The following is a 20,742-nucleotide window of genomic DNA, read 5'->3' on the forward strand; positions in this document are numbered from 1 at the left end:
CAGAAAAATCACATTTATATTACAATTTTTTTTAAATCCCACCACTATCGACAGCTATGGCTAAAGAAAACAAATCAACCTACTCCAGGTAATGGGCATACGTACACCACTATGGTATTAGTGACTAAACTGGTTTCACACTCTAAGATCTGCTGGTTGAGGCCTGGGACTCTTGTTCAATCACTCATTATTTAAGTCGTTTGCCTTGCTTTTGAGCAAGAAAATGTTCACTCAGAAAGTTAAAAAAAAAAAAAATCTATCAATTAATGATCAGGCTGGATGCAGTGACCTGGTGTGTGCTGCTGTCAGCCTGTGCTAAAGAGAAACGTTAACATACAATAGCCGACAAGGGCATTTAAAGGGGAACTTAATGTACTGTAGTGGAGGAGTCTATAAAGAAGTAATTGAGCACAGGTGTGACCTCTGAGCGCACTGTGAGCGCACAGGGCATAATAATGATGAGTGTGGGCCAGAAGAGGGCGCTGTTTTATTAAGCTAATTATTCATTATTCTAAATCTGACTCTATGGACATAGCGAGATTTAGCTAATAGTAGCAACATAACAGAAATAAAATCTGCTTGTTAAATGTAGCCTATATCTGTTTGCAAAACAAACATAACGTCGTAGTAATGTGAGGTTTATTATAAAACGTTAATAACGTAAAATTAGCGCTATGTAACGTTAGCTGCTACTATCTTTGATTACAAAATTCAGCTTCCGGACAGTCCGACTTATCTATTTACAAAAATATAACACAAGTTATTGAGATTATTACGTGTTTAGCCATAATAGTTAATCCAAGATAAACATTTTAAGATTTTACTGACCTCCTCGGTTAATAGTTCGCGCTGCATGGACTCAGGGTCCAGATGATGCGTTTCACAGATGTCACATCAGAAAAATGCAAACCATCATAACATGATAAGCTAGTTAAGTCATACGCCCAAAAAAAAGAAAAGGAAAAAAAGAAAAGAAAAGAAAATAGGAATACTAGGAATCAAGGTTTTGCCTGTTGTCCTTTATTCAGCAACCATGTCAAATATCATAACATTAATGAATATTATTAACATGCAAAATATTTTTAACAATACCTTGTGCATCTTATGTAGTAATTAAGCATATTATATTTATACTAAAATAACCACAATAGCACCGACATAAAGATAAATGCATGTTTTAAATAATCTGAGTTAGCAGTAAAACTTTTTGTTCAGGACTGTTGAAAAGCCGCCTCTGACATCATTAGTGATGGAGAGTCCTGTTCAAATGGCATCAGCAGGATTTCTGCTTCACAGCGCTATACATAAAACTCCGCCATTGGGCTCAAGAACAGTGTCCATCCAGATTAAATGGGCTTAGAAGCACAAGCACAGAGGTCACACTTTAATTGGAGAGGTGAAATTTTATTAGATCTGAAGTAAAACTCTGCATACACACTTTTTACAGTCAATATTACAGTTTTTTTTTTAAATAATCAACATAATACACAAGTAGAGTTTCTTTGATGGATTATGATATTATGCCAAAGGAGGCCCAAAAACAATTTCGACCTGTCGCAAAATATTATGAACAAAAGCAAATCATCAAAATGCAAATCACTGCATATCGTCAAAACGGACATGTCAGTGAATTTGGTTTCTTGATTACATTAATAACAGATGAACAGAAAGCACCCTAAAGTTTGCTGTAATAAATTAAAAGTTCTCATAGTGATGTACAAAGTGAGCCTGGTCTCTCTTGTTCATCTGCTGACATGCTTTCTCCACGTTTTTGGTGAGTCCTGGAGGTCCGCAGCTGAACACACCAATCTTTGTCACCTATAGGAATTTAGAAAAAACAGCAATTGAATAACAGCATAATTGGTTTAAGTCGGAAAAAAATAATTCAAAGTTTTGGAATGCAATATGATCCCTTTTAGAATGCTGTGATTTCATAGGAACAGCCTATTTACTCGCAGCATTATTGGGTCGTGTATGTGCCTATCGTTAATTGCCTTTCTGCAGCATTGACCTGTTTATGTGGTTGTGTGAGTGTGTATTGAGTGCTGAGGAAGATGAAGATGGATGAAGGGCTGACCTCAGGGTGAACTTCCTGCAGGGAGCTGAAGAAGGACACAAAAGGAGGTCGACCGAAGTGTGTGACCGAGCGCAGGCCCGTGAACAGACTGCGGTTCCACACCTTCTGGAAGTGGCGCTCACATACATACTGTACAACAGCACACAGACAAAAACAGTTATTATTATTAATTCTTCTTAATTCTTTCGTGATATACAGTAGCATGGGAGATACACATGATACATGAACTGTACATTTTAGTGGTGGTGCAAAAATAGAGCAAAGATGACATATTTCTACATTATCACTTGCACTTCATTTCCAAACCAGGATATTATTCTGGTAGTATTTCTTAATATTTACTCCATCTATTTTATTTGGCTTATCCTGGGCCAAGTTGCGGGGAGTCCCTGACTCCAAACTCCCAAAAGAGGCATCAAGGAGGTCTCTGGAATCAATGCCAATGACGTCACCTCAGCTGGCTCCTCTTCATGATGAGGAGCAGCAACTCCACTCCGAGCTCCTCAAGATATCTCTGAGGGGAACGCTCAGACACACTACATAGGGAACCCATTTCGACCGCTTGTGTGACGCACAGATCAAGACCATAGAAACATAGATACTGTACTTGTTCAATGGGTAGTTCCATGAATATTTTCCAGCCGGACGAGGGTCATTTTTCAACTAAATCATCTGAATAATCAGTTGATTATTGGTTCAAGCCTTCAAACTCAGCCTACCACCTTTTTTCAAAGCCAGCAATGGTTCGACTTTAGGCCATTTCTTCCAAATGCATCACATTGCATTTATAGAATGTGCGGCCTTCATAGTTAAGTGTAATTTAATGTCTTTTGAAAGCGCATGATACAGTCCAAAAGTACACAGGCGAGAAGTATTAGGTCATTTATCAGCAAATGGAGGGCCAGGCATTCCTTTATACATTGGTTCAATCAATAGCCAATTCGCTTCACTGGGCTACATGTTGTATTATTTATAGCCTTTGAAACCTATTTGGAAGGTAAGTGAAACAAATAACAATACTTTTTTTGATATGAAATTAAATACAATCATAAAAACAATATCTAAGCTTCAACAGAGGTTACAGTTGCTATTACCTAAAATGATTAATTTCTTTTTGTCACTGTATTGTACTGGTTACTATTTTCATTGTTTGAAAAAAATGCTTCTTTTATATAGCTTCTGACTAAACCTATGGATTTGCCAGTCGTTCCTCACCAGCATGGTTGTGCGGAGGTCGAATTTCTCAGCCACTTGAGTGATGTATGTGTGCACAGAGACCAGCTCCTGGGTGTCCAGCTCTTCCACTTCTCTGATGATGTCTGAAACCCACTCAAACTGACGCTGCGTGCGGGTCACCCAGATAAAGTACACCTGCAACAATAAATCATCTTAAATGCTTCCTCAAAAAAGGAAGTCAATCAAATACTGTACTTGTAAGACACTGACTCATTTCCCTGTAATTGAGAATCTATGGCTATGTTATGGTCATGTTACCCCATTGTTTTTTTCCCCCCTTTATATAATTTACAGGACTACGCATTCAGAAGGGGCCATGTTTTAGTGGTAGGGGAAAGGAAACCTATGGCAAGATGGGGCCATTGGAATGTGGCTACGAACGCTAAGATTTTATTCATGCATGTAATACCTTTTTGCACAGAAACTTGGATTTGATGGAGGACTTGAACACCAGATCTTTCAGGATTGAAGCGAATGGTGTGACTCCTATTCCTCCTCCGACTAGGACAGACACCTCGAAGTCTACCCACTCCTGATGGCCTTCTCCAAAAGGGCCGTCCAAGTAGAGCTGGGAATAATATTAAATAAATAATAATAATAATAATAATAATAATAATAATAATAATAATAATAATATGACTTTAGAAAACCTTTGGAAAAAAAAAAGTTAAAAAAAAAAGCCTTGAACCTAAACAATTGACATTTCCTTAAAGTACTAACATAAATAACATAAACAAAAGCCAACTAATCCCCTACTAATACTCGTTGCTGAATAATCTATAGAACAGAATAGGGCACACCTTTGGATAGGCCCCAAACTCCAGCAGACTCTCCTCTGTGCAGACGTCCCGGAGGCGGCTAGTCCAGGGCCCTACAGCGCGGATGTGCAGGCTCAGGGTCTCCTCGTGCGGTGCTGACGTCAGGGTGAAGGGATGGTACTCATCTGTGCCCAACACAAGGCAGGCGATACGCACCCACTGTCCCGAACGATACACAAAGCCCTGAGGTTTTTTAAACTCCAGATGTGTCACACCTGGAGGGGAAGTGAGCAAAACAATGTACTTGAACACAAACAAAATAAGCTACCAACTTTGTAAGGATTCCATAATTATAATACCAAACGGCCATTTAGAGATGTCCACTAAAACATGTTACTGGTTTGATGGTATTATTATGATACTACCTGAGGGCAGTAGCTCAGCTCTTATGACTGGGATCTCCACTCTCTTCCTATTCAGACTAATGAGTTTGTCCAGTAAAAACAGCAATGCAGGAGGGATCAGAAAGATGTGGAAACGAGGCTCTTGGAGCAGTGCGAAACTGCCATGAATCACTGTCTGTGAGTGGAAAGCAAAGCTGAAAAAAACTTTCAGGATTTGGAAAAGAATGTGTGTTTATGTAACTGTATTAACTTACCAGAATGTACACAATAACATAAAGGTTATGCGTAATCCAAAATCCACGAAAACTGATCCGACGGAAATAGTGCGAGGCAAAAACGTACATGACTGAAAACACAATGAGGAGCAGGATACCAGTTACCCCTGGAGAGAAATGTGAGAAAAACATAGGGCACACATTAGCATCCATTAACAATACAGTCGGGCAAAACGGTTCTATAGACAACAGTTTGTTGTTTGAAATTTTACCTGGGACAGTTTCAAAAAACCACCAGGACCATTTGGGAGGAAGCTCTGACCTACAACAGAAATGGTCCAGTTTATAAGCGAGAACAGAAAGAACATTTTGGGTAACACTACAGCAAAAGCTAATCACCTGAAAGTCATAGATATTGCAACTGAAAAACATTCTCTAATTTTTAAAAGTGAGTAAATCTGATCGGTAAATCTGATTTATTGAATAAGTGTCGCTGGTAAAATGTACGCAGAATTTACAACATACCCATTGTTGTTGAAGACTTTGGGGAACAGACAGGACAGGATGCTGAGGTTACTGACCGAGAAGACGTAGATATTGATGATGTGTCCCAGAGTGTGGACAACTGTATTTGAGAGAGGAACAAAGCAGTCAGAGAACATAACATTACTGCCCCCCACTGTACAGACTGTGAAGCCCTGCTACCCCAGTTCTCTCACATCAGGCATCACCTCATAAAATATTAGAATTTTCATGCAGCACTGGGACTAGATAAAGGCTTAATGAAGACTAAAGCAGCTCAGAAATTAGTCTAAAATAAGCCTATAAATAAAAGTGTATGAAGTAGTTGGGCAGCAATAGCTCAATGGCTTGTTGTTGTGTCCATGGGCAAGACCCATTTGGATTCCAAGTGTCTACATACGACTGCAAAAGTGCAATTTTTATTTCCCTTTAGTAGTAGTAGTAGTAGTAGTAGTAGTAGTAGTAGAAGAAGTAGTAGTAGTAGCAGTAGTAGTAGTAGGTATGTGTCTCTAACCTGACAGGACAACAGCAGTCATAGCCATAAACCTGTGAAAGTCAATGGCGGCGTCAAATGGGATGTATCTGTTCAAGAAGGTTTCCCGGCACATGGTGATGAGGTTCCGGCACACGGTGAGGAGCATGTAGGGAAAAAGGAAAGAGATGGCCGCAGCCGACCCTCGCGCCACAATGACACCTGTAGCGGAAACTTCAGGCATCCCAGTGGCCTGAGCTCGTACGCCATAGTCTGTGAAGGTTTTGCGGGGAGAGTCGTAGGAATAGGTCACAAAGACAGAAGACAATATTTGGAATTTGCAGCGCATCCAAGCAACAAAACTAAATTACTATATGGTCATTACAACAGTTTCCTTGCCTTATATTTCTTTAGATTATATTTATTCTTTGCATGTAGAATATAACAGCATGTTGTCCAGCCTGAGAAAATACAGAAGTACTAAATTGACAGGTGCAACTCACAGTAACATCGCTCTACGGTGACCCCAGCTGTGATGCCGTACACAAACAGGAAACAGACAATATGGCGTCTGTAGTTTTCGATGAAGCGCTTGAACTGTTGCACCTTCTGTTGCACCGGGTTCTTCACATACTGCTCGCGTTTCGGCTTCACATAGACGTTTGGGGTTTTAACATGAAGCCTAAAATTGATAAATAAGACATAATGTCTGTTAAAACAACTGGTAACATTTTACTTTGTAATGCAGTAAAAGCATGGTCGTTTGACATGAATAATAATAATAATAACTAGAAATGCAATGGCTGCGCCATTGCGATTGACTGCGGAAATGCGGGAAGCGAATGCAGAAATTGCATAAACTCTTCAAATTGCATAATCAAATTTGCATAAACTGGTAAAATGCATAAAATGTCATGTTGCATAAACTGTATAAACTGCATAAAGTGGTAAAATGCATGAATGGGTTAATTTGCATAAATTATGTAAATTGCATAAGCTCTTTAAAATTCATAAATCCTAAATGGCATAAACTCTTAAGTTGCATAAACGCTTTAAAATGCATAAAGTGGTTAAATCCCATAAAGTGGTTAATTTGCATAAATTGTTAATATTGCATAAACTTTTAAATTCCATAAACTGGTCAAACTGTTGAAATGGCCTCAGTGCTTGATTGGCAGAAGCTGCACAAATGGCTGAAAGGCCTGGAGTCTCCTGATTGGCTGGATTCCCCCATACACACTAATGCGACAGGTCCACATACACACTAATGCAAAAATTTCAAACTCCTGTATAAAAAAACTGGAAAACTGCAGAAGGCCAATTTTTTCTCAAAACCCACAAGTTGCATAAGCTGAACCTGCACAAAGTGCAGAAATTGCATAAAATGCAGAAAAAAGTGCAGAAAAGCATGGATTTGCGGCAGCCCCATTATAAGTCAATGGGAAAAATCTCCGACATTTCGGCCAATTGCGGAAAAAACGTAAGTTGCAGAAGTCCCAAAAGTAATAGCACCCTTCTCCTCAACATGCGGAACATTTTGATGCATAACTTGCATAAATTGCACAAAGTATGAAGGTGCTGATAGCTCTAGAAAATCGGGAAAAAGATGGAAGAGGAATAATAATAAAGAACATGAAAACCAATAATTGACTGCGGAAGAATTCCGCAGTCAATCAATAATGCATCGGTTTTATATAGCGCTTTTCTGGACACTCAAAGACGCTTTACATTGCATTATTCATTCACTCCATACCCGGTGGTGGTAAGCTACTATTGTAGCCACAGCTGCCCTGGGGTAGACTGACGGAAGCGAGGCAACCAGTCTGCGCCATCGGCCCCTCCGACCACCACCAACCACTCACTCACGCACTACATTCGCTAGGCTTCCTGGTGTTACCAAACAGTCTCCCATCCAATAGTAGAATAGTATGGTACCTAAAAATGTAATAACGCGGTAACACCATGTTTATAACCAATACCCTAATTTAGTATGAAATGCATACATTTCCAAGAAAGGTGTACACAGGGCTGCAAAATGCATTATCCTTCAGTGTTAGGTAAAGTGCAACACGACAAGAAATAATGATATTTATACTTTTACAAGTTTCTGACAAATGGCATCATTGGTGGCAAACTACACAGTGTGATCGTTGTTTCAGCAAAGCAGCTACACAGCTAGAGCTAAATTAGGTGCCTAATTATATGCAGTCCCTATATGGGGTAGATAATATTAGATCCATAAGAGGTGTGAGTAACAACATACATTTTCCTCCGGCGCAGCTCTGATCCCTCTGACTTTGGACTGCTACACGAAGTAAAGAGACACGTTTGACTTAATGTAATTCAAAACAGTAGTGCCTTATCTATCAATTCTTCCGTGTACCTGTTGGCAGGGCAGATGAAGGACACTCGTTGATCCCTACTGAAACGTTTTCGGCCCTGTTTCTCCATCCCTGCTCCAATGAGAGGGACATGGCCAAACCAAACGTTAGCACATTAAGGCACAATGATACTGTATGTTTTTCTGAACCAGCAGTAATGGCTCCTTCCCTCCTCTCATGCATCATGTCACTGTCGATTATTGTTTATGGTCTGATCACATTACATAGCCTAGCCATAAAAAATTATCCTTTAAACTAATTTAATAATAAATAAACTCGCCTATTTTTCCTGCTTCAAATACTAAACTTCTCTTACTTCCTCATCATGTACACCACTCTCTGACAGGCGCCAAAAAGATTAGATGTTTGTGCAATTTTTATCTGATTTGAAACCTTTAACATTTAGTTGGGCGAACTGCAGCTCTTTCTCGTGGTCCTGCAGAAGGAAGTGGAAGTCCTGCCATGTGATTTTCTCCTTGTTTTCAAATCCCCCGGCCTGCATCAGGGCTTTAATGCCCTCATCCGCCTGGGTTTTGGACAAAGCCCCGTTCGAGATGTCAAAAAACGACCTGAAAGAAAAGTATGAGACATCAAGCAGAACAGAAAAACGCAAAATGGAATTTAATAATACCAGTAACACGAGACAAACCTGAGCATACGGGCAAACTCATCCTTCGATAAGAAGCCATTTCCATCAATGTCGTTCATAGCAAACATTAACTTGGATTTTTCCTCAGAGGAACCTGTAAAAAGCAGTATATATATAGCAGCATAAAAAGTAGATTAATGGTTTGACATTGTATTATACGAGTTATCTGCAAATCACAGTACAATGACATATCCACTGACACGTAAAGCCAATTGCACAGGCCATTTACAAGCTTGAGGTGGTAGAAATGGGCGACTCCTGTGAAACTAAAGCTGAGTGGTTTTGATCAAGGAGTATTTATTGCACTAGACTATTATATAAACATTAAAAACATTACAAGCAAAATAGGGTTGGCTGTTGTCTAATTCACTGGCACATGTCTGTTTTTGTAACTTTTGTTTACCTTTCATGAAAATAATAATGACATCGAGAAACTCCTGAAATGAGAGATAACCGTTCCCGTCTTTATCTGCCAATGTGAACATGGAGTCCACAAACAGAGAGTCCGGTTTGAGGCCCAGGGCTTCAGCGAACTCCGACGCCGTGAGCTCACACTGAAGCACCTCTTTGGCTTTTTGATGGGACACTCCGCTCAAGTCCCCAGCACTGCTCCGGTCTATCTCCAGCACCTGCGCACAGAGGGACAGGCAGCCATTGTTAGTGCAGAGGCTTTACAGTATCACTGATGTCAATGTGGTTAGTGTCCACCACACACAAGGTCAGAGGAAAGGACAACAACGTGCTTTTTCTGAATGAGCAGGAAAGATGTGCAAATTGTCTTGTCCACAATGACTGCACTGGGTTGAGCAAGGATTGACAACACCAACTCTGTGGTTAGCAATGAATCTATAAAATGAGCCTTTTTCAACTTGTAGTGAAGTAGTGACACGAGCAAACTTAAAGAGATTTACTCTAAGAGGAAAGTTACGCACAAAGGGACAGTCATTGTTGGTGAAGCGGCCTTACTGATATCACTGATGTCAATGTGGTTAGTGACAAGCACGCATGATGTCACCATGAAGGAAAACAATTCGTTATTTGGGCAAACATGATGGCAAATGAACCTCAGGCGACTTTGACGACGGTTTGTGGTTGACCCCTAACCCTTGTGCTGGCGCACAGAGCAGCCGAAGAGGTAAACCGTAGAAGGAAGCGTTTACCTTGGCGAAAGCTTGTCGGATGAAGGTCTCCACGATCCGCTCCCGCTGCTCTTTGGTCAGAGCCTCTTTCAGGAGGTCCCTCTCCCTCATCTCCCTCACTGTCACCTTCTGCCCGAAGGCCGCGGCCTCAGGTGACTCCAGGCAGAGATTCCTGACGAATGACGAACGCAAACTCTCATCATCAAAAAACAGCACCTGCACATTGAGGAAAAGAGCAAGGTGTTATAAGTGGGACATATGGGTGTGCGTAAACATGTGTTCTTAAATTAGACTGTAGCTACTTTGGGAATAACCCAATGGTGTAGAAGGACATACAATATATGGGTATGCAAGGACTTTACAAGCGGTACTTATATATCATGAATATCTCCTTTCAAATATGACTAAAGCTTGTAAAAGGTAAACTATGTGTCTCATTGACTTGATTTCTGAGAAATATTTTGTAGTATAATCATAAACATTATTGCCCTGCAAGGCAAGAGAGATACTTGTGGCCATACCGCCTTTGCAATACTCGATTCCGTCAGACCTTGGAAGCTAAGCAGGGAAGGGCCTGGTCAATACTTGGATACTTGGTAGACCGTTTGGTAACACCAGGAAGCCTGGCGAATGCAGTGAGTGAGTGAGTGAGTGGTGGTGGTGGTCGGAGGGGCCGACGGCCCAGACTGTTGTAGCTGTGGCTACAATAATTGCTTACCGCCACCAAGTATGGAGTGAATGAATAATGCAATGTAAAGTGTCTTTCAGTGTCCAGAAAAACGCTATATAAAACCGATGCATTATTATTATTATTAGTTACATTTTGAAAAAGCCAATAGGTAAACATTGTAATAACTCACCAGATCGTACTCCTTTGGCACTTTGAGAAGGAGAGCTTTCCTTTGACAGTCACTGGATAAAATAATGTCCAGACAGTTCTGGTTTCCCACATACAGGGTGCGGAGGGCAGGTCCTGTCCTGTCAAATACCTGGACTCGGCTCTTCTCGTCAAACTCTACACTGACCGGAAGGAGATGCTTCCTGGTGCCCTGCCACTCATAAGCTTTGGAAAAATTGAATAATAAATACATGGATTAACAAAACCTTTAATCGTTTTAATGTTTGATTTCTGTTCATACAGTGCTATATTAGTTGATCTATTGATTTCAACATTTCAGGAATTGGAGGAGTTGAAATGCTACCTGGGATTCCCACCGTGGGCTCATCTGTCCGATTAACAGTGTGCCTTCTTCCCTGGAATTTAGTATATTTGTGTTTCTTTAGCAACGCCACTATCCAGGCCACAAGTAAGCTCACTGCAAGAGGAAATAAATCTGTCAATATTTTTTTCAAAATCACAACACGAACAGACACATAGTTAAATGTAATGCCTACCAAAAGGAAAGAGGATGAGGACAATAATAAATATTGCAAATCCAGCTTTGCTTCCATCAAAGTAATTAAGTTTAGTAGCGTTGGTGCAGGGCTGGAGTGCTGATGCAGATAGCTGTGTAGGCTGAGGACAAGGGTCGCCTGAGGACAACACATATTGAAACAGCATGCGCGTGTAAACTCTTGTCATATCAATGTGTTTTATTTGGACCTTTTCCCCAGAGGAACACGTTTTCTTGTATATCTGTGGAATCAGCCCCTGTGACCGCCACAATGACGTCATGAAATGTTGTGTTGCGGATCGTCTCCGTCTCTTCATCTGTGAACAAACTAGAAACAATACAATAATTAAAATGATTAATATTTGACACAGAAGCAAACTGTATTTATTATGTATTTATTAATACAGTATTTCAAAGTCTTTCCATTATTAGACCAAAGAATGATGAACAAACTCTAGGTCTATACCACCACAAGGCATGGCTTTACCCGTTTTGTTTATTTTCAAACCAGAAGCGGTCTCCATTTCGGATCCGTTCAAACTGGTCCAGGATAATGGCTGAGAAAACCGGCCCGGGACCATCCACAGACTCCAGCATTCCCCCAGCAAAGAGCTCCAGCTTGGAAATATCTCCATCATACAGCTCTGTAATGTCTTTTAGTAGCTATTGGAAAAATCCACAAAACATGAACATATTATATGAATTAATAGGCTGCATAAATTATGAGTGGTATTTGATACATTTATTTACCTGTGGGTCAGTGCGATTGAGTTCAGGATTTATTCCTTCAATAGTTTTCAAAGGTGGCAGATCAAAAGCTTTTCTGACTTCATTGTAAGTGGGCAGGCCAAAATCTCTTCCTCTGTTTATGGTCAGCGCCACAAGATCTGTCCGCGAGAATCTTAGAGGGCCATACATAAAATCTAAAACAATGTGAGAATGACAGGAAATGTCTATGTTTGAACATTTTACATCAAAATCACAAGAATTACTAGTATTTGTTTAGAAAATACAACCCCCAAACTCCCGTACCTCTGAGATCTTCAACTACTACATTATCTTCTCTTTCAGCAATTTGTGAAGCCATTCCCATGAGCAGCTCATCCACATCCTGGCTCGTCTTCATATTAGGGCTCTAAAACATACGTTTCTGATGTTACAGTAGACAGCTTACAGGTGCTTGGATCTTATATCGATTACCTGGCGGCTCCAGAAGCTGTTGCACAGACGTACAGCTGGAGAAGAGCTCCCGTCCGAGTTCAGAATTTGTCGAAACTGACAGGTTTTATTTCTTGCGTATGAATATATAAAATTGTGCGTTACCTTATTATATAGTGAAATCAAATCATTTAACCTCTTATCCCTTATCTATCTTGTCTATTTACCCAAACCTAAAAGCTTCTTGAGCAAAAAAAGCATTATTATAGTGACAAAAACAAAAAAGTATCAAATAGTGAACCAAAAATGCCACAAAAGAGCAACAAAAATGCAAAAAAGCCACATAAAAATCAACAAAAGCGCAACAAAAAAGTGGCAAAAACGTGACCAAAAAAAGCGATGAAAAAAGTGACAAAAATTCGATGAAAAAGAAAAGTGAAGACAACACAGCACAGTTTGTTTAGATCAAAATTAAGGGGTTACACTGACCTACAGGCTGAAAACCTTTTGATTTGGGTAAAGCCAGACTGGAAAACTGGAGGGGTAAGAGGTTAATAAAAAAAAGGATATAGTACCTCATATAAACACCAGAGGGGGCCATTGTGACGCTAAATCTTGCAGCAGCGACTTGGAACTCCGGAGAGATTCCAGGGTCAACAAATTTCTGATAACCTGCAAAGAGACATATTTGATGAATATGAAAATGAAAATAATTGCTGTTGTGTCGCTACTGTGAACAAGATACAAGGCCTACAGATGACACTGCACATAAGGACATACATTGTGCCCTACTTTATAGACAAATTATGAACTTGCATGAGCAACAAAAAGGACGGGTAGTATTCCAGGCATTGTGGTGATCCGCCATTGTTCCTCTACATTTCTTCACGTAAATGTTCGCATCAGCTCTGCTCAGAAGGACTCAGTGATACTTTGCTGACCAAGCGCTATTCGTCAAACGGCGCTGAAACACACCAGGTCGACTGTGGTCACCGGTGCATTACCTGCTCACCTCCACTTGTGCACACACGTACACCGGCTTATTCTTACCTGGGTAAACACTGAGCTTTTTGTCTCCCAGATATGCAGGCAGCCACTCGTAGACGACAATATTCTGATGGGGGAAAAGGAGAAAAAGAATGATTCTCAAACAGGCTTATGATGGCTGCAGGGGTTCCTTTAGAGCAAGTTGTTTCATTTACATTTGAAGCCTGTTTCATCCCTGGTTTATGTCTTGGAAAAAGCCAAAAAGTATTGTTCTGGCCAAGGCACAAATTATATTTTCTTAAGTCTTTAGGATTATTTTGATTAGTCCTGATTAGACAATAAATACTGCATTTTATGGACTTTTTTAAGTTGAAATGCATGCCTTTTATTATTCTATTATTTTGGTTTATTACCGGTATTACAGAAAGCATTTAGAAAGTCTTACATAACCCTGATACAAAGCTCTATATCAGCACTGAATCCTCTGAACCCACTGAAATGCAAAAAGTGGATGATGTTTGGGTATAAATGTCAGCTTGTTAATGAAATTGCGTGGCCTTTGTCATTGCTCAGATATTACACAGAGCTCTGGTGGTCAAACAGGCATGACACGGTGCGCTCAACCTTCAACAATAACCAGCAATTTTCCTCCGCGACCACCTGGTGTTGATGCAACCTCTTCCGCGTCCACACTGCAAATTAAGGCTGCACCTGCGTCGCGAGGGGATTACGGGAGGACTTTTCCCTCTTACCTGCAATGTGGCCACAACCGTCTTCCTGGCATTTTGAAAGAGCCTCTCGTCTGACCACTCTGGGTGTTCCTGGAGCAGCGTGGAGGCGACATAATTGTGGTAGCGAAACCAGATAATCCCTTCTGCTGCAGTGAACATGTTCTCATTGGCCCAGGCATTGCCAAACTCTGCAACCAAAAAGAAAGATATAGTGCAAAACTGAATTTAGTTCAATTCTGTGCATTTGGTATATGTATATGTTTTAAAATCAACTGGATCAGTGAGCACTTTTGTCAATGTTTCATTCATTCAAATTCTTATTTTCATGCTTGATGTCACCAAGAACTTTCATAAAAATCTGTTCATTTTGTGTTGTTAAACGTGATCATAATTCTGGAAATTCTTGGTGAATTCCAATAAGAATTTGTCGCTAGCATTTCCCCTAAAATTGCATTGTAACATTGAATTTATAACATTCTGCATTGCTACACTAACCAATATTTTATTTCTGTATTATTTCTGGCTTGTGTAAGTGCATTTACTTAAATCATATTAAAATTTGCTTCATGTAATTGTGTAATGATTTTCTGGTTTCCAAAGTCCTCAAACAGAGAAAGAACAATAAGAAAACTCCCCTCGCCCTCGCCTCGACAATGACTACAGCCCTGCACCAACAAAACATGGGTTTCAGCTCGATTGTGAGGCTTCAGCTCTGCCATAGAGTGAGGGATTTACTGCGGTCAGGCTGACAAACCATTTTCACAACAATTATACTCTCACGGTGTCACAGCGTGTCATATGACCTGTTTGACTCATGCTTGTCCACACTGACATTCATCAGAACTGACCTGCAAGAAACGTGTGAAAAACCTTTGGTGTAACTGTGCTGTCTCGATGTTGCAACCTGAATACAATGTTGTCCACCTACACGAAGACAATATCCTGTTGTTGTGATGCAAATTGGTGGATTTTGGATAGGAATCACTATACATAACAACATTTTGGTGTAGGAAGGCTCACCGTCCAAACAGATAGTGGGTAATCATCAATTGCTTAGTGGCATTCACAAATTAATGCCCTGTAAATACTTCCTAAAGTATCATTGTAGTGGTAAATGCATGGTCATGGTTTTGAGTTGAAACTGGAGCATAAAAAGACTTTAAGAGCAATCGACTACTTTTTCCAAAATAAATTAAAGAAGCATTATCCAAACTGACTCTAGCATTGCAGACACTCAAGTATAACCTGGAAATCTTTAGGTAGACTTTATAGCAAGTTTTTGATGGTATTATTGAATTATGCAAGCAGCGAGCTTTGAAGCTCTGCAAGATAATATTGTTTTGTGTGTGCTGATGGATGGATTGAAATTTCTCACCAAAGAGGCCATGAGATCCATGCTCTCCGGTCGAGGGGTCCGGGGCGCTCCACATGAACCTGCGTCCCGACTCCTGACATGGCATATCCTGCTCAGAGCCCGAAGCCAAGCGGCCTCCAGAGAAGCTCCGCAGAGAGTCAGACCAAGAGCTGGAGGGGCCATAGATGGAGCTGCCGTCAATCCATGCAGTTACAGAGTTTACCTACACAGCATTTGTGATTACAGACCACATCAAGAGTTCTGTCATTACGGGGAAGTTGAACAAACATGGGGCTATATGAAATGTTACTGTATTAATGGTGATTGCATTGTCTTTACACCTGAATGCGAGGGTTGCTGGGACTCTGTCCTGATTCTTCAGCCCACGTGCCCCTCTGGAAGGGCAGCAGGATTTTGCCAGTGGATGCAGGGTCAAAAATTGGATCGCCTTTTGGCACTGGGATGTTCATGAACTCTGGTGGACATCCATGATTTCGGGACTCGAACATTTCAAAGGTGACATGATATCCTAAAATGTCAAGAACAGTATACAGTTAGTTTGTGCAAAAGGTTATGGAACATTTTATCAAGATGAAAGATTAGATAGATTATGTAAAATGTGATATCTCATTAGCAAAGACGGCAAATAATACTAATTAAAAACATAAATAAATAATAAATAATTTTCATACATTTTTGCAATTTAACATTTCTAGCCAATCTAATATTTTCTTCTGCACAATTTAAAAAAAAAAGAAGATAAAAAGAAGAAGAAAGAAATGGCGTAGGTTTACTATGCTCTAAATGTGCACATAATTACCAAAGAACACGGACAGCACGGTCTGATTTCGGTTCGAGGGCAGCCCCGATGGCCCCTGGGTGAGTGCGCGGCTGAGGGCCCGGGGATTGGGCAGCTGCGGCTCCTGGATGGGCTGGTACACTCCGTCCCAGAAGCGCGCGGGCAGGAGGCGCACGAGGTGAGAGCCTGCACATTACGTTCATTGCGTCCAGGTAAGTACGGCAGCCTAGCGGCCACAAATTACCGCGTCTGTTTTGTTTTGTTTTGCGTTACTGTACTTTCAAAGGACCTACCGACGGCTCCGCGTTTGGGACACGCCAGACTGTTATACCAACCATCAAAGCGAGGGACTTCCCATGCCCCCTCACTGCACGAAACTGCCAGGTGGAGTTTGAAATTATGATTATTCTTAGTTTGCTGAAATTTCACGTCAAATCTTTTATCACTTACAGTGGACAACTTTGAGCACGAAACCAGTCACTGCGCAGACACTCCAAAGCAATCTACGCCAAGCCATTGATGCGCGAGATGCTTCTGAAGTCAGTCGACACAGCGAGGTCAGTGGAGAGCTCCTAAAGCAGGTAACAAACAGCTGAGCTCCTGTTAAAACATGTCTCAAACTGTTGTTGTTTTATTGTTGCTGTTGTGAGATGAGTTTTAAATGTAAAGCATGCAATACAATTACATATATATATATATATATTTTAAATTTCTATAATTATAAAACAACATTAATAAAAAGGTGTTACTCACAGTATGAAGGAGCTCAGGTGCTGGTAAGAAACTGAGTACAGCTAAATCATCTTTTTCACAACTTGACCCTAGTGCCCGAATGGGAATGGTTATCTCTCGTGGGTCACACCTCCTTTGCCTCAGAAGTCCACTCAGTGCATCCTCCTACTCCGGACACAACGGTCCAGCGGGTATAAAAGAGGCACAGACAAACTCTTCACAGCATCGATTTTTTGAACCAACAGGTAAGACCATGGCTGAAAAGGTGTCTGACCTACTTGATATACACTTGTTTTGATGCTGCTGCCTTGTACGACTGTGTGACGGACTAGCTTCTTTGCATCTTTTAACAATGAAGCCATTTTAATCTCAACATAGTGTTTTGAATCTCCACATGCATGTCTGTATTGCATATGTCACCTGTACCAGATCATGTTTTGTCGCACGTTGTAACACTTGCCATGGGAGATGTTGCAAGGTTGCTATTATGCCAGTGTGCCACCTCTTCTCCTTCAAAAGAATAGATACATTTAATCTCAGGATCTAAAGGTAATGGAGATCCCTGCCGCTAACACTGTCTTCTCTGTTGCACTATCTAGTCCGAGCGGCGACGCAAAGTGAAGGAACTAAGATGAGTTTCTACGATGACATTTACCCATTCTACCGGCGACAAAGGACCTCGTTCATCTTCAGTGGACGCTTGATCACTGTTATACTGGTTTTTGTTGTGCTCGCATTGAGTCTCCTTATTATCCTGCCAGGAATACGTGGGAAGTCTGTAAGTGCAAGCTGCAAACCCAACTCATGCATGCTATAAGGTTTTTCATTCAATGATCTGATATTGATGTCTTTTTGCACGGTTAGAGGCTGTTTTGGATGGTCCGGATACTCACCAGCTTGTTCATAGGCGTTGTAATAGTAGGTAAGTTTGTTTTTTGTTTATCGGACGAGGGTAGTGGCTGTTGTTTGAAAGTAATATTGCTTGATTAACAGCTGTTCTAGTATTGATACAGTCCTGTGAAAAAGGAGAGGAAACTTTGGACACAAAAATGTATTGGAACAGACTTGCAGGTGCAGGTCCAAAAGATATAATGTAAAAAATACACCGGTCTGCACAGCGAAAATGTATACTGCTAGAAGTCACTTTTATTCATAGAGTCAACCCAAGTACATGTACTCTTTAACGCTCATTACAAAGTGTGCTCATGCATTCGTGTGTTTGTTTGGACGTTGTCTTCTCTGCAGCCCTTAACTTCACTAGTGACTGGGCCGAAGCCAGAATGACCACTAATGCCACCTACAAGTCTTTCAGCAACGCAGTGGTTAATGCTGACATCGGCTTACATGTGGGCCTCTACGGGATCAATGTTACACTCAGAGGTGCGTCACGCTTCTTACTACTAAATCAACACAACAAAAACAAAACACCTGAGTATTCTCACCAGAGGTTTGTCGTAATGTGTTTGGAGGGGGGTTTGGGATTTGTTCAAATGCCTAATTATTTTTTTTATTTTTTTTGTGTATAACCTTTCACATGACTTCTACTTTTATTTCCAGTTGCATCAAGCAACAAGACCATTGCTTAAGTTAACCACTGTATAGTTAGCATTATGTAAGTCATGGACTTGTTTTCTTGATCTTAGGAAATCCTGTGGTGCAATTCAACGAAACAATCAACTACAATGAGATATTCAGCTGGCATGACACTATGGACCACGAGTATGAGGACGCCCTGCTAAGAGGCCTACCTGACCCTATCCTGTACATCGTCGAAAAGTTCACCCTAAACAGTCCATGTGGCCTCTTCTATCAATACAAATACTCTGGACGCTACGCCTCTGCAATCCTATGGTAAAACTCATGTATAGCTATGTAAACTACTGAAACAAATGAGTTCTCTTTTTACTCTGTGCAGGAACAAAACAAAAAAAACACTGCTTGACATCCTGCTAACCATATCTTTTGCAGGACTGCATTTTGCTGCTGGATCCTGTCGAACATCCTCTTCTCGATGCCCGTGGTACTGTACGGCGGGTACATGATGCTGGCCACTGCCGTTTGCATCTTCTTCTCCATCGCCTCCTTCTCCACCATCAAGAACGCTCCTGAGTGCGTCTTCTCCATCGGCACCAATTCCCTTGTGACGGAGTACAGCCATTCATTTTGGCTGGCCCTGGCTACAGGTATTTATAAAGCTAATTGTAGTATTCTGGAAAAAAACATTAACACAGGCACTCAAAGCTCTGTGCATAAGGGAATCACACACTCATGCGCACGCACTAGTGCACTAGTGGTAAGGTGACTGAGGTGTCTTATCCATGACTCAGTGACAATATTTGATGTTTAAGCCACTATCCTTTCAGATAGAGGCCAAAGCCGCTACAGCGACTAGTCAGTTTGATTCAATTTAACTTTCAGCTGCATCACAAGGCTTCCCAGATCACAAGATTTCTAATTTAATCAAACAGAAGAACAATATAACAATCATTGAGACAGATATCAAACCGTGAAACAGACAAGCATATGCAATGTACAAATGTCCAACAGCGAAGCAGCTGATATTCATATTTTCTCTAAAGTTGTTCGTAGAAGTAATTAATATACAATTGTTTTCATCAAACTCGAGCAAACTTGAATGTATTTTTTTTGCAGGTCTTCTGTGTGCCATGATTGGGCTTCTGGTCGTAGCGTTGTATGTTTTCATACCGGACAAGATAAAGGAGGCGTTCAGTGCTGGTGTGGATGGAGACGAAGACGATGACAGTTTGTTCAGTGAGGGATATTTTAACACTGCGTTTCTGGATCGAGTTATCGTCACACCAGCTACATCCAAAGTAAGTCAACTCACAAAACAATCCTAGTATTCATCTCCTTATAGGTTTTGTTTTGCTAATAAAAAATACTTCATAAAACATGCATCTTTACTGCAAGTGAGCTTACCCCTAATCAGACCTGACTGATGTAAACCTTGCAGGGAGTGGGACATCACTTTCTCTACTTGGAGAATTTGCTGCTTTGCTTTAACTTACCCAAACTTTAGGTTTAAATACATTTGGTCCTCTTTCAAGCTCTGATATCACATTGCAAAAAATAGCATGGTCTAGTTGACCAGTGGAAGCCCGTTTGGTATCGCTAGCATGTTTATCAGCCTTTAGTGTAAATGTATATACTGTAAAATATAACCTAATGATACACAATATAGCTTTAACTAACTTCATACATTAACACTGATTAGACTGAACAACAACGTTTGAGTGAACATGTGGTAATTAACTTTTTAATAATCTTGTAATCCTCCTTCTGCTGCACCACAATGACATGATGTTGATTGTGTTTTCTGTTTCAGGGGCACATATGACCAATGTCCAATCGCCTTCTCATTCCACCCAGAATACTTGAAAAAAACAAAAAGCAACTGCTGAGGACATTGAAGGAAATTTTTATTCATGTTTTCTTGTGTTTCACCTGAGCCTGTGAATGTTACGCGTACTGTTTTTGTATATGGTTGTATTTATATAGGAAAATGCTATGTTACTGTAAATATGTGTGTGTACTTTGTCATTGCAAATGTTAAACTCTTGAACAAGTTCTAATCTAGACTCGTGGTCAAAAGGGCGGTACCACAAATTTCACAAATGTAACACCGCCTTGTTTTTCTTGGGAACGGAATCCACATAACCAGAACTATCACCACCGTTTGCTGCATTAATGGGCATCAAACCTGCGTATTCCAT

General features: G+C 40.6%; 2 protein-coding genes across 2 annotated transcripts; one reads left to right on the plus strand and one right to left on the minus strand.

Annotated features, from left to right (window-relative positions):
- Window positions 1-1,632: 1,632 nt before the first annotated feature.
- Window positions 1,633-16,485, minus strand: duox (dual oxidase). Its single transcript, XM_079568031.1, is given in 32 exon segments — window positions 1,633-1,818; window positions 2,078-2,206; window positions 3,293-3,448; window positions 3,723-3,881; window positions 4,114-4,346; window positions 4,497-4,650; window positions 4,730-4,857; window positions 4,963-5,012; window positions 5,216-5,315; window positions 5,727-5,957; window positions 6,188-6,366; window positions 7,948-7,989; window positions 8,068-8,137; window positions 8,459-8,634; window positions 8,715-8,808; window positions 9,118-9,343; window positions 9,875-10,069; window positions 10,714-10,916; window positions 11,056-11,169; window positions 11,249-11,386; window positions 11,457-11,575; window positions 11,735-11,910; window positions 11,998-12,170; window positions 12,280-12,382; window positions 12,448-12,538; window positions 12,981-13,077; window positions 13,456-13,519; window positions 14,145-14,311; window positions 15,499-15,700; window positions 15,819-16,006; window positions 16,298-16,466; window positions 16,468-16,485. Coding segments are annotated over 32 exon segments (4,461 nt in total). The 5' UTR covers window positions 16,480-16,485; the 3' UTR covers window positions 1,633-1,695.
- A 706-nt stretch (window positions 16,486-17,191) lies between these two features.
- duox2 (dual oxidase 2) lies at window positions 17,192-20,366 on the plus strand (the record flags this gene model as incomplete). The annotated part of the gene is made up of 8 exons (XM_079567558.1): window positions 17,192-17,253; window positions 17,608-17,786; window positions 17,873-17,930; window positions 18,254-18,388; window positions 18,652-18,859; window positions 18,977-19,191; window positions 19,661-19,842; window positions 20,355-20,366. Exons 2-8 carry the CDS (start codon window positions 17,640-17,642, stop codon window positions 20,364-20,366), a joined length of 957 nt encoding a protein of 318 aa, XP_079423684.1. The 5' UTR covers window positions 17,192-17,253; window positions 17,608-17,639.
- Between the last annotated feature and the right edge of the window lie 376 nt (window positions 20,367-20,742).

This window comes from Gobius niger, assembly GCF_951799975.1.
Source record: "Gobius niger genome assembly, chromosome: 12".
NCBI classification, from domain to species: Eukaryota; Metazoa; Chordata; class Actinopteri; order Gobiiformes; family Gobiidae; genus Gobius; species Gobius niger.